This window comes from Crocodylus porosus, unplaced genomic scaffold, assembly GCF_001723895.1.
Source record: "Crocodylus porosus isolate Cpor-Errol unplaced genomic scaffold, CroPor_comp1, whole genome shotgun sequence".
NCBI lineage: Eukaryota > Metazoa > Chordata > Crocodylia > Crocodylidae > Crocodylus > Crocodylus porosus.
In genome coordinates this window covers 4,408,467-4,422,291 of record NW_017728938.1, presented here as the reverse complement: position 1 = coordinate 4,422,291, position 13,825 = coordinate 4,408,467, and the positions used below count along the sequence as shown (strand labels likewise).

General features: G+C 50.3%; 2 protein-coding genes across 3 annotated transcripts in view; one reads left to right on the top strand and one right to left on the bottom strand.

Annotated features, from left to right (window-relative positions):
* Positions 1 to 9,813, top strand: part of FAM166A (family with sequence similarity 166 member A) — a 63,578-nt gene extending 53,765 nt beyond the window's left edge. For both annotated transcript variants that reach the window (XM_019547494.1, XM_019547493.1), the window contains exons 7-8: positions 8,019 to 8,136; positions 9,644 to 9,813. In XM_019547494.1, coding sequence (XP_019403039.1) covers positions 8,019 to 8,136; positions 9,644 to 9,729 — 204 coding nt within the window. In that variant the 3' untranslated portion in view covers positions 9,730 to 9,813. The remainder of the gene's footprint in view (positions 1 to 8,018; positions 8,137 to 9,643) is intronic.
* LOC109318312 (tubulin beta-4B chain) lies at positions 9,720 to 12,273 on the bottom strand. Its single transcript, XM_019547492.1, has 4 exons — positions 12,145 to 12,273; positions 11,935 to 12,043; positions 11,745 to 11,855; positions 9,720 to 10,943 (listed from the first exon to the last, which is right to left on the bottom strand). The coding sequence occupies exons 1-4, from the start codon at positions 12,199 to 12,201 to the stop codon at positions 9,883 to 9,885; spliced, it is 1,338 nt and encodes a 445-aa protein (XP_019403037.1). The 5' UTR covers positions 12,202 to 12,273; the 3' UTR covers positions 9,720 to 9,882.
* Between the last annotated feature and the right edge of the window lie 1,552 nt (positions 12,274 to 13,825).

Below are 13,825 nucleotides of genomic sequence, written 5' to 3'. Positions count from 1 at the left end.
ATCTTGCTGGGGTCATTTGACCCCAGTATTCTTTCCTGCCATGGCAGGGGGTCGGACTAGATGATCTGCTCAGGTCCCTTCCGACCCTAGAAAACTATGAAACTATGAAACATTCAACAAAACCAGCCCCAGACCTACCCCTGAGGCACTCTACTTGATACCAACAGCTATATCAAAAGCCTTGCTGAAATCAAGGTATAGCACATCCACTGGTCTCCTCACATCCACAGAGCCAGTTACTTCATCGTAGAAGGTAATCAGGTTGGTCAGGCATGACTTGCCCCTGGTGAATCCATGCTGACTGTTCCTAATCACATTATTGGATGCTTACAAGGTTCCAACACAGTAAAACATAAGGGCAGGGATCTTAAGAATTAATTATTTGGATGCTGGAATAAAGACCTTCCCAATCAAGTCTGCAGAAGCAAAAGTAATTTGGGGCTGCATAACACAAGTATTAGGTATGAGGCATGGGCACTGGCTAGGCCTGATCTATAGTATTGTGTGCATTTCTGGGCTCCATATTAAGAAGGATGTGAAGAAGCTGTAGAAGTTTCAGGGACCAGTGACAAAAATTATAGAGGGGTTGGATGGCACGCCTGGGACAACTAGGTATTTTATCTTGGAGAAAAGAAGATTGGAGGGGCTTGATAATAGATTCCAAATTTTTGAGATAATGCCGTAGAAAAGAAGGAGAACAACTGTTCTTCCTTGCTGTAGAGCAGGATTGTCCAACTTGAGTTTCTAAGCCCTTAGGAACCACATGCCTCACGGGCTGCACACCTCACAGATGCTCCCTTCTCCCCAGGGACTGCATGATCCATCAGTCACCCACCATTGCAATGCATACTCATGCAATCCCTCTCCCATGCTTCAATGCATGACTGCACAATCCCCATGCAGTAATGTGCAACCATGCAACCCTCCCCTGCCCCCCCTCCCACCCAATATACTACTGCAGTCCATGTCTGTATGATTTTTTCCCTCCTCCCCACAGCTGCAATGTGTTGGAGTGATCCCCTGCTCATTTTTTAGTTTCAGCACACCCCTCCATAAGTTTCCTGGATTTAGTGGCACCCTGGTTGAAAATGACCATTGTGCTGCCTTGCCTTACCTTACCTCACTAGTTCTTGTGGGCTACTGCTGCCATAGCCAAGTGAAAGTGTCTTGCATGCTTCATGCAGAGTGCAGAGACTGACTCGGAATTGGCTGCAGCAGAAACAACTCCTGCCTATACTAAGGTTATCTGATAAATTTAAAGTAGGCAGGAGTCACTGCTTCTGTTACAGCCCTTCCTGGTCCAGCCCTGCACACTCCTAGAAAGAGGCATATGGGATAGTTCCACTTGGAGGAACATTAAAGCCTGGAGAATTACCAGTGTGTTTCCTGCTGCACTACCACCACTTCCAGATGGAATTGCCCCATGCACTTCTGTTTCTAAGAGAAGTGTGCAGACCTAGACTAGGAAAATGCAGCAGCAGGAGTGGGTGCTTCTGCCTGCCTCAGGTTTATCAAATAACCCCAATGCAGTCAGGAACCAGTAGCATATCTAAGGTGGGGCCACTGGAGGCAGTCCTCAATGCCAACTTGGAAGGGAGACACAGAAAAATAGCAGCTGCCACCACAGTCATGTGGCTGCACCAGTGACATGGTGGAAGCTAGAAATTGCCACTGCCTCCATGCTTCACTGATGCCCTGGGTGCCCAGCTGTCTTGTTGTCCATAGGCAGGAGCCCTGGAGATGGGGAGGGGCAATTTCACTCAGTTGTAGCAGCAGTGGCCCAGGTGCTGCAACACCCTTGAAAGGCTCTAGTGGCACCCAGTTCAGAACCACAGAGTTAAGGATTGGGAAAGGAAGTTAGAGTTGCAGAGAGAGGAGAGAGATTGGAGAGTAAGGTTTTCACTGTGACTAATAAAAGTGTCTTTGTGCTCCAGAAACTTTCTTCTGGCCAAGTAAAGTGAGCTTGAGAGCTCAGGGGAAGATAAGTAGTTGTGACACTGGGTCACAGGCAGCCAGGTGTGGGGGTCACTTGGGATTTGAGGGGCCAGTTGGGGCCAGGAGGAGCAAACAGAATCCATCTACAAGCTGGATCAAGAAGCCAAGAGGCCCATCCAAGAATGGGGTTTGGAAACAAGCTGAATCAGGAAGCCAGAGGGTCAGACAGAGTGCAGACCCAGCAGGTGGGCCAGGTCAAATAGTCAAGAGACCAAGCAGAGAGCAGGGTCTAGGGATAAGCTGAGTCAGGAAGCCAAAGGATGAGATGGAGTATAGAATCAGATGAAAAGCCAAGTCACATTAGCCAGAGATCAAGCAGACAGAGGCACAGCCCATAAGGAAAAGCAGGGCAGTTCTGGGTAGAGGTTGAGCCCTATTCCTCAAACACTTCCTTTTCCAGGTCCAGGGTTTATAGGGTAAGAAGTGAAAGGTCAGCTGACCCTGGACAGCTACTCCACTCCAGTGGCAGGGAGTGCACAGGTGGACAGACACAGATGGAGGTTTCAGGCTACTTTGCTTGATCTGGATGGCCAGCTGGAGATAGATAGGTAATAAATAGGCAAGGCCATGGGTTCAAGGCCATAGCCTGACAGTCATCTCCACCTACTAGCTGTGTTCCATCTTCATGGGATTGGACCCAGTCACCTGTCTAGGGCAGTTTTACCTCATTCTTGAAATTTTAGTATTGTTGGAGTGATATTGTAACTGATGATTCAGGAAATACATGAGAGGCAAGGAATTTTGTGGGTGATAATTTTGCCTGGACTAACTGCATGCTTAGAATAAAGTTAAACAAGAGTCAGATGAGACCTGATGAAGAATGCCTTGCATTTGAAAGTTGGTCCAATTATTCCAGACCTGCAGTTAGTACATTTAAAAGTATCACCCACAAAAATCCTTGCCTCCTAGAAGCTTTAATAGGTCTCTGTGACCTGGAGAATGACCTGGCATCTGCACCCTACTTGGACTTTGCCACATCAGCACATCAATACTATCCTAGCCATCTTGACTTTCAGGCTCCTTCCAGAGGACAGCTATGGATGACTGGAGTCCTCCATGGCCTCTAGGCATAGGGAGTAGAAAAGGGGGGGCTAATGGGACTTGGCCCCTCCAAGCGTGGGGCATTGGTAGGACCACAAGGCAGCCTGGCCATGGACTTCCAGCAGCTGCAGCAGGGGTGGGGAGAGGTGTGTGCAGTAGTGAGGGAGGGAATGGAGCTGGGGCTGGGGCAGCTGAGGCAGGGCGTAGGACTGAGCTGTGAGCAGCTCATTTGAGGGGGACATGGCTCCTGCTACTACACACACCCCAGGAGGCATGGGGGGCATATGCCTCTGGATCTGCACAGGGCAGGGTGGGCTGCTCCTGCAGGCTGGGCCCAGTGCTGTGCCAGGCTCTTCCTGGTGTGGGGACTGGGCTGGGCTGGGCTGTGGTTGGAGAGGCAGCGGCGGTGGTGCTGGGAGGGGGCTACGCAAGGGGCTGCAGCCACCCCAAAATTTGCCATAGCTCCCCCAACTCCCTCTCCTAGTGCCACCGCTGCCCACCCCAAGCACAGCATGGCCCAACCCCCCCACCAGGAAGAGCCCAGTGCAGCCCCAGCCCCAGCCCACAGCCCACCCTCATGCCATGCACAGATCCCAGGCATACAGCCCCCATGCCCTCCCAGGGTGCATGCAGCGGCAGGAGCTGCCACCACCTCTCTGCGCCAAGCGCTCCCTGGACAAGGCACGTGCGGCTCTGTCCCGTGCCCCGCCCCGACTGTGCAGGACCAACGTGGGGAGGGAGCGGGGGAATAGGCAGGACCAGGAGCTGGGGTGAATGGGTCCTGCCTGTGCCCGCTCCCTCCCTCACCTCGATCTGCCTCCTCCCCTCCCCTCTTCCTCCACAGACTTACCTGTGGGGGTACACATGCATACATGTGCTCAGCCCTGCCAAATAATTTTTTCTCCCTCTGCCTATGCCTCTAGGATACCTCCCCAAGGGTGGCTGGTGCCAGCAGCCTTGATGAGGCTACTGCTCCAAGTCAAGCAGCTAACAATAGCTCTGGCCCAGCTGCTGCCCTGAGTGGGGTTTGCTGTTATTAGCCATGGCCTAGTGTGTGCCCCAAGTGTTTTTGCTGCTGGTAGCATTGGCTCACTGTGTGCAAGATTGAAGGCTGGGGAGAGGATCCCTCAAGCTGCTGCATCCATATGAGGAAGTGCTCAGGGAAACCATGCTCCTCTGTTGGCTGTGATGTGGGACCTGCAGGGAGGGGTGTTGGAGGATGGTACATTGGACACTGGGATGTGACAGGACCTGCCCTGAGGGTGGACATGGTGCCCTGTAGTTGCCGAAGCAACCCTGTCCAGCTCTTCAGAGTATCCCCTTTTGCTATCTTTCCTGCCACACCTAGAAGTAAATATTTTAGCACTTAGGAAGGCTACTTCAGAGTCTTAGAGTACTCCTACTGGTGCCATCTGTAGTTTTATTTCACTTACTCGGCCAGGCCCTGAGTCCTTCTTGTCACTAGACTGTCAGTCCACTAACAATTTTTTTCTACTTCTGGTTCACACTGTTCATGTTTTACTGGCACTCAGGTGCCCCTCTGTGAATGGATCAGGGTCCAGGGTCCTAATTGCCTTAGGGCACTAATCAGGGCCTTCTTGGCTTTAATTGTGCCTTAAGTGCTTTAATAGTGGCCTCCAGTCTCCCCCATAGCCAGCCCATACCTTGTAGGTGTCACTCCAGATTTGTTGCTCCAGGCACTCTAGCTCTTTCTGCCTGTTAATTCACCAGGCCCCTGACCCTGGCCTTGGCTTTGACCCTGGCAAGGTTCAGTCTATCCCTGAGCCCCCCATCCTGTCTAGGTTAATTTCTCATTTATCTGCCCACCAGGCCCTGGGCTTTCTCAGCCTTAATCTGTCTCTGGGCCCTTGGTTCTATTCTGGCTTTAGCCTTTCTGAGGCTTTAGCCTGTGCAGCCTCCACCTGCATCCAGGCTCCTGGCCCTGATTTGTTTAGCATCCCCTCCTGGGCTCCAGCTTCTTAGGCCAAAGCCAAGAGGCCTACATATCTCTAGTCCTTTGCTCTCTGGGTCCCTGACTCCAGGCTAGGTTGCTATAACAGAGTTCCCCAACAGGCACCTTCTGATATGGTCTTCATCCTTCCCTACAGCCACAGTCCAGCCCTCCAGTCAAACATCAACACACCAGTCTTTAACATAATCTTGTATCCTAACCTAAATCCACCAGTCTCTATTCACTGCAAACCCCTCTCTAGGTTTCAGCTTCCCTGCAGGCAATTGCTCCTCTCCTTCAGGGGATCAAGACCAGACCACCTATCCTGGCTCCAGGCTGAGCTTATGAGCGCTGCTCATTTCTGGTCACATGGCCCCTCTTAGCTCTCTTACTGCCTGGGTGTCCCGCTTTAGCTCAGCGACCTTCCTGCTCCTCTGCTGGACCTGGCATAGCTGTGCTGCTTGCTCAGTAGCTCAGCAGGCCCCTTGGAATTCAGTTTTCACTTGTTGCTTTCCCTATTAAAGTAACAGAGGCTTTGGCCTATTGTTACAGAGGGTAAACAATAGCAAAGTGTCGGTGGCCTAGTGGCTGTGGCGGTGGACCATGTGATGATGTGATACAGAGAATGGTCTTTGCCTACTGAAGGTGGCCAAAGCAGCCTGTTGAGTCTCTCCTGCCTGAGGCACAAGTACTAAAGGACTGCACAGTAAGCAGTAACTGGAGTTACTGCTCAGTAGGGTCACCAAACAGCTTTTAGGGGACGCTGACTGCACAGTAGCTCATTACTACTGCTTAGTAGTGGTACATCATGCTTCATGCTATACGATGCTACTGAGCAGTAGTAACAGGCTACTGTGCAGCCAGCGTCTCGTGTAGACACGGCTTCTGTGTACTAGCAGAGATAGCTTCTTTCATCTGGAAGGGTCAAGGAGAGCAGGAAGAGGGTTTGGGATGCTTGTGGTCTTGGGTGCATTGTTTGTGCACATGGCCTGCACGTGCATTGTTTGTGTTTCCCTGTCCTCTGTGCTGTTGAGGCAGGAATCGTCAGAGAGGGGTAGGCGATCTGAAAGCTTGTAAATGAAATGCTGCCTTCTAGACTCTCCCTCCCTGCATTAACTCATTACCATCATACAGTAATGAAGTGTTAGGTGCCTCTAATTGCTGGGGAATTCCAAGGGAGCCACTATGGAAGGAGCAGTAATTCTCACAGTGAATGTTGTGAATTGGCCCCCTTATGCCTCATCTTAATTACCCCCTCCATCTACACACTATATTCTGGAAAAGTTTGGGTGGGAGGGGGAGAAGGGGCATGAGTCCAGGATACCTAGAGGTGGTAAATACTTAGGTACCGACAGGACAGACACAGCAGGGGACCCTGGGAGCCAGTGTTGGCACCACCCCAAACAGAACAGGCCATTCACTTTGATTGCTGCATCCTCCACCCTCAGGCCTGCCAGTGTTCACCTAACCCCTGCCCCTGCGGTGGGCTTCCACTCAAAAATCCCTCCATGCACATATAGCTAGGTGCTGTGTGACTGCCTGTATCCGGACCAGGCCTCAGGGGTGCTTTACTCTGATTCTAGGTACCCTCTCTTTCACTTTCAACTACCATGCCTTGACGTAATCATTAGATTGTTAAAGAGGAGCTGTCTAAGGGTCCTAGAACATACCCTTGTCCTTCCTTCACCAACTATTCCCCTCCTGGACCCCACTAGCCCAGACCTGGTCTGTAGTAGGTGGGCCCTCCTGGCCCCTATGTGCCCCAGGGTACTTGTTGCCTTTTGGGCTTTTCATGGCCTCCAGCATCCCTTACAGCTGTGACCATGCCTTGCAGGTTTTACTTGATACCATTTGGTCCTTTATAGAAGCCTCAAGCTTCCCAATTTCCACCTCCCTTTTCTCTGGCTGTCAGCCTTCAGCCCTGGCCCACATTCAGGTCTAGCTCTCTCAGCTTCAGCCCCATCAGTTGTCAGTCTCTCTGGGGCCCTGGCCCTAGAATTTGTCCTGGGCAGCTGGGCCTCTGGTTCTTGCCCCTCTCAGGTTAGAAAAGTTATTAGAATATGCTGTCTATAAACATAGGGTATAGACTGGAGGGAAAATGAGAAACATTCAAGAAGACCTAAAACGCTAATGAGAATCTGTGTTCATTTGTGGGATAGCTAGATGGGCACTGAAATAAGTGCCTGCTCTTCTGCTTTTGGGGTGTGATATTCAAGGGTCACACTGTAGATTTGTCTCATGGCATTTTTTTTTCTTTTTTTTTTTGTGAGTGGTTATAATTAAGGGAATAGTACCCATATCTTAATTCTGAGTCTAAGCTTGCAAAACAGGCCTGATCACACGTGAGCTGCAGTCTTGTCTCTCTAGAGGCCAAATGGTAATGAGTTTTTAATAACATCAAGGGGATGGGATCCTGAGATGGCACTGATGGATGGATGAGTCTCTCCAGAGCTCTATCATAGGGAGGGGTGATAAACTTTGGTTCTTTGTTTTTGTATGAGAATGGAGACTCCATGAAGTTTTTTCTGCTTCTCCTGTGCTCACTTTTGTGCCACTGAGGTCCCTGGATGAGAGGTCTTCCCCCTCTGCCTCAATGGAGGCATCAGAGTCATTGTCAGCTGGGGCCCAACCATCAGTGTCAGGCAAATAGGGGCTGCTGTGGAGTCACCCCCCACCCCCATGAGGATGTGAGAACTGCCTATGGTAGGTGGTCGTCACGTTGTGAGCACTGAAGATCCAGTTAGCATCTGTAGCCCTCTCATAGCCTGCCTTCAAGACTTGTATCTTTAAGTGGCGCTGTTGCCAGTCCCAGCTGTGGCCCATAGCTACCACAAGACCGTTGTCATGGTCAAACTAGGACTGCAAATCACTGTAATTCAGATATACTGTGGTGAGCCTAGGGTTTTGCTTTATTATTCAACCCTGAATCTGGCCCTGCATCAAAATTAATGTCATAGGTGGGAGTGCAAATGTGATAAAACAAGTTCGTATAACACTAAGTTTTAAAATAAAATATTACTTATTCTTCCAGCACATGGCAAGAAACCCAATGTGCACATCTAATAAGAGACAACCACAAACATACTGGCCTAACAAAAGAATTTACACCAGCACGGGATTGATACCTTTCTACACTGGCTTTGTACCAAGTAAGTTTGTCAGGTTTGACATGAATCACTGATGGTAATAGCCATGGTAATCATAAGAGGCATAATAGATGATGATGATCAACTGCCCAGTAATTGTCAGTTTTACAGGTCTTGCTAAAAAAAGAACACTTGGAAGGCATTAGCGTTGCAAATATTGAAGGAGAACTCCTCCCATGCCTGAAAGGCAGTGTGGAAGTAAGCACTAAGGTGTTTGAAAATTCAGCAGGAGTGATTACCTGTTATATCCCTGGCTGAAAAATTAGGAGTCAGCTTCCCAATATTCCATGAAAGATGATAAACAGAATTGGGCTAGGCTAATAAAGTGAGTATGAATAGATGGTGTTTGATGCAAAGCAGAAATAGAGGGATGCAGAAAGAATTGATGTAGTCAAAGCAAAAAGCCAGAGAGATGGAGATCGCAACAGTGTTTTGAATAAGTAGATGTGGATAAGACTGTATTTGTCAAGTCCAGCCAAAGGCTGGGAGAGAGCATTCATGCACCCCATGGGAAGAGTCAGTTGGCCACTGAAATTACCAACACACAGCCAAGAATGTGGAAACATCTCCCAGCGTGCTCCACAGGTGGCAGGCTGGGAATATCAGTTCTGGAAAAGACTTCTTGTTCTAGGCCCTCCTCCTGCTTGTTTCTACCTAGTTATTTTTCCCTGGGAGTCTGTAGCTCCAGGGATGGGGCCCACGTTCTCAGCTCCTCTTCAGAGATGTGGAGGCCACCTTTAGGTCAGAGGAACTGAGCTGCAGCTAGACCTTCTGCTCAGCAATAGCAATAGAGAGTGCTCACCACTCCTTGGGGATCAGCTTCCAGTGTTTTGGGGCGATGAAAGTGAATTAGCTTCTGAGGGTGGATACTGTTGCACCAGGTGATAGTTAAGGCAGAAGGGCCCTCCACCTCCTCCCTAGGGCCCTGCAGGTTACTACAGTACATGGTCTGCAGGAGGCTGATATCATTAGCACTCCCTGAAGCATTAAAATGCACAGCACCTCCTGGCAAAGGTGGCCCAGTGTCCAACATGGAAAGCACCTGCTCTCCCCTTTGGTGTAGTGGATCCGATACAGGGTCCCATGGAAGGGCACTGTGAAAATCCTGACTACCTCCACTCACCCACCCACTTCCAGTTGGTTAGTGACCTTGCCATGAAGATTGCACATGGCAGAAGCCAGAGGCTCAGCACCCCATGGGGAAGATATAGGAGCATGATCTTCCCAATGTTTAAGAGGAAGCATGAGGGCGATGCTGGAGGAGGGATGCACTGACCTTCTTGTCAGGTCTTTGAACTAGATGTAGACTCTTCTGCACCCCCTCCCCTCCCCAATCCCTTTCATCACCTCTAGGGTAGCAGACTCTTTGACAAGGAAAAGAGCACCATCCCTCCCTTGCACGCAGACATATTTTGAGTTTACTAGTTGTCTAGTTCTGTTCCACAAGTTTGTCCAATCAGAACTATTTTTGCATGAATACTTGCTAACTTTACTGCATTTTATTTTCCAGCTATTAGAAACAACTACATGCTGACCTTTGGCAACAGTTCCCGAAAAGCTTACCACAAACAAAAGCAACAAGCTCGTGCATTTTGAAAGATGCTTTAATTGTCTGTACATCAGTGGACATGAAGTTGTCATGGAACAGCAAAAGATTCACACAATACAGACAAACAAAAAAAAAACTTTGAATGGAAAGAGTTCATACAGCTTTAGACATAATATACAGGAATTGCTACTGCATAAATTTTATGCTGCTTCTTCCTCAGCTTCTTCCTCAAACTCCCCTTCTTCCTCCGCTGTAGCATCCTGATACTGCTGATACTCAGATACTAAGTCATTCATATTGCTCTCAGCCTCAGTGAACTCCATCTCATCCATGCCCTCCCCAGTATACCAATGCAAGAAAGCCTTTCGGCGAAACATAGCAGTAAATTGCTCAGAAATACGCTTAAATAATTCTTGGATAGCTGTACTGTTACCAATGAATGTAGCAGACATTTTCAGGCCACGGGGTGGGATGTCACAAACAGCTGTTTTAACATTATTGGGAATCCACTCAACAAAGTAGCTGCTGTTTTTGTTTTGTACATTAAGCATTTGTTCATCCACCTCTTTCATTGACATGCGGCCTCTGAAAACAGCAGCTACAGTGAGGTAGCGGCCATGACGTGGGTCACATGCCGCCATCATGTTCTTTGCATCAAACATCTGCTGTGTGAGTTCCGGCACAGTTAGAGCCCGATATTGCTGGCTCCCACGGCTGGTGAGTGGGGCAAAGCCAGGCATGAAGAAGTGCAAACGAGGGAAAGGAACCATATTAACTGCAAGTTTACGCAAGTCAGCATTAAGCTGACCTGGAAAACGTAGGCAAGTGGTCACTCCACTCATGGTTGCTGACACCAAATGGTTCAGATCACCGTATGTTGGAGTAGTTAGCTTCAGTGTTCTGAAACAGATGTCATATAGTGCTTCATTATCAATGCAATAGGTTTCATCTGTGTTTTCTACAAGCTGGTGTACAGAAAGTGTGGCATTATAAGGCTCTACTACAGTGTCCGATACTTTAGGTGAAGGTACAACACTAAAAGTGTTCATGATCCTGTCTGGATATTCTTCACGGATCTTGCTGATTAAGAGAGTGCCCATACCAGAGCCAGTGCCTCCACCAAGGGAGTGTGTAAGCTGAAAACCCTGTAGGCAGTCACAGCTTTCTGCCTCTTTTCTTACAACATCTAGTACAGAGTCAACCAGTTCAGCACCTTCAGTGTAGTGGCCTTTTGCCCAGTTGTTTCCTGCTCCACTCTGACCTGAAAGAAAACCATTTTTATATTACATTACAGGCACTGCTGATGTTGTGGGTTTGGATGGGGTTTTGTTTTTTTTAAAATGGAGTGCTTGAGAATGCATTTCCCAGTAGTGCGGGAATATTTAAGAAATATTACTCTTTAATTACTTTGTAAAGAACAAGTTTCAATATTAATATTTAAAAAGAAATGACTGCGCCTGAAGCCAAGTCTGGCAAAAAAAAGACAGCAGCTCATGAAGTTCTTATTCCAGAATATTCTATAAGAAATAATGTGAAGATTCAACATGCAAAATCTGTTAAAAACAGTGGTATTCAACATATGGCACAGAGGGTCCAGAAGTTCAATGGTGAGAGAAAGTTAGACATATTAAATACTGCTCTCCCGTTGCCAAATTGTGGCCCTGCGTGCTAGATCACCCATGGGATTTCCACACAGCATGCGGCTTTGTGGAGTGACCCCTTACCATTCCTCTAAAAGGGCCAGAAGGTTGAACACCAACTACCAAGTTCACACAATGCCCCCTTGGGTCAACCTGAAGTCGCAGTGATTACACTGCAACAGAATCTGGATACATTGTAAGTGTGTTGGACAGGGACACCAAATGAATTCCTTGTCATGTCCCACCCAAAACACCTGTGACCACTTCAAACAGAACTGAGCCTTAGGTAAAACTTATCTTGCTCCAAAGTTCCCTACAGCCAGGATAAACCTCACCACAGACATGGCAAGCTATCCCGCTGTGCCACCCCCCCCCCCACACACACTTCCTGCCCAATCCCAGACAAACCCTGTGACACCCACCGAAAACGAAGTTGTCAGGCCGGAATATTTGCCCAAAAGGCCCAGAGCGCACAGAGTCCATGGTGCCAGGCTCCAAGTCCACGAGCACTGCACGGGGAACATATTTGCCACCTAGAAAACAGGGAGGGAGAGTGAGGCCGGAAGTCGGAGCGGATGGGGGGGGGGTTGGAGCAGCGGGGGCAGCACCTACCTGTGGCCTCGTTGTAGTACACGTTAATGCGCTCTAGCTGCAGGTCGCTGTCCCCACGGTAGGTGCCGGTGGGGTCAATGCCATGCTCATCGCTGATCACCTCCCAAAACTGCAAGAGACACACCCAGGTCAGAGGCTGCGGCGAGCAGCGGCCCTGCCGCCTGTCAACCCGCGCGGGTTACCACCGCCCCGCCCGCCGCTGCCACCGACCTTGGCCCCGATCTGGTTCCCACACTGCCCGGCCTGGAGGTGCACGATCTCCCTCATGATGGCGGCTGCGTAGAAAACTCCGAAGCACCCTTAGCACCGCACTAGCCTTACTGCGTGCGTCAGGCAACCGCCGCCGCTTATATAGTAACGGTTTGCGCGCGCACACACGTTCTCTCGGCCCCCGCCGACCGCTGGCAAAAACTATTGGACAATCATAATGAGGCTCGGAACAGAGAGAAGCACGATTGGTTAAGAAACTGTCGGTCAAGTTATCACGTTTTCCTCCACCAACACCGCCCCTCCTCCGGATCGTGACGTTAAGTTACTGAGACGTCACAATTTCTCCCCTCCCTCTTCAGGACAGCTCCGATTGGTTTAATTGAATGATTGATGTAGAGGCTGATTGGCTGTTTCCCGTAGCAATGAACTAATCTCACAATGATTGGGTAAACACCCAGTGTCCTAGGAACAGCCGCAGTGAGGTTTGCGTTAGGAGGAAGGCGGCGGCTCTGTCCATATTCTTGAAAGGCTTTAGGCTGCGTCTGCAGCGTAACGGGCGGGACGTGTAGTACGAGCTGCGGCGAAGCGCTACGCTGTGGCCGTAAGCGTGTGTTGTGGGGGAAGCTCCCCTTCCGTGTTGCCTGGGACGCGTTTCCTTGGAAAAAGAAAAACATTTTCTGGCCCGTCCTCTGGCATCCGCACACTTGAAATACCTCCTCTGCCCTCGTGCAGCCCGGCCTTGATGTCCTGAACCAGTGGGCCAAGGAGCCCTACACCCTCCCCGTAACGCTCGGTCCCCTGCCCCTGCCGATTCGCTCTTCTTTCTGCTCCCCGTCTCGTGCTCGCTGCCCGATCTGCTACGCTGCCCGCCGCTGGCCCATGGCACTTGTCCACCCCACCCAGGGTCCCCTTCCCAACACCCACCACAAGCACGCATTGGCTAGGCGTAGGGGTGCATGTGCACCCCTGGAGACTGCCCCCTGCCAACGGTGCTGGTGGTGCCTGCAGGCCGTTGGCACCAGCTACCCCTCCCCCCAGTTGGCAGCGTCTGCGGGCAGTTGCAGATTGCCGCTGGCCAACACGGCTGCTGCCAGTGGCATCTGTGGGTGGTCGCCAACTGTCGGTCAAGGCTCACCACCTCCCCCTGCCTGCAGGTGACCCCCGCTCACTGCCCCCACATCCCCGCCACCACCTGCCGGTGGTCGCCGTGCCCCCTGAGCCTCGGGAGGCATGAGCCCCTTCCCAAACACCATCCACTCCCCTGATGCCGCACCCACTCTCTCAACTTCCCCGCAGCCCTGGCAGCCAACACCTACTTCATTTCAAGCCACTTCTGCCATGCACCCTTTCTTCCCACTGCCACCAGTCTTCCCAGACTGACACCTAGGACATCCTATTTCCCCAAAGCCTGGCACTCAGCACCCAGCCCCACTTCTGCAAGTGCACCCATCCCTGATACTCACCAGCTCTTTCCAAAGCACTCTCCCCTTTCACCCTGCTTCCAGATCTTCCCCTTTCCAGAGACCTGCTGTACTGCAAGTGAGGCTCCCTTCTCAAGCCAACTTGTCCCACTTGACACCCTGCTACCACTCCAGACTAACCCCAGTACCCCAGACCAAATTCCCTACAAGTCCCTTCATACATTTTCATCATCCAGATACCAATCATCCCCCCCATTCTG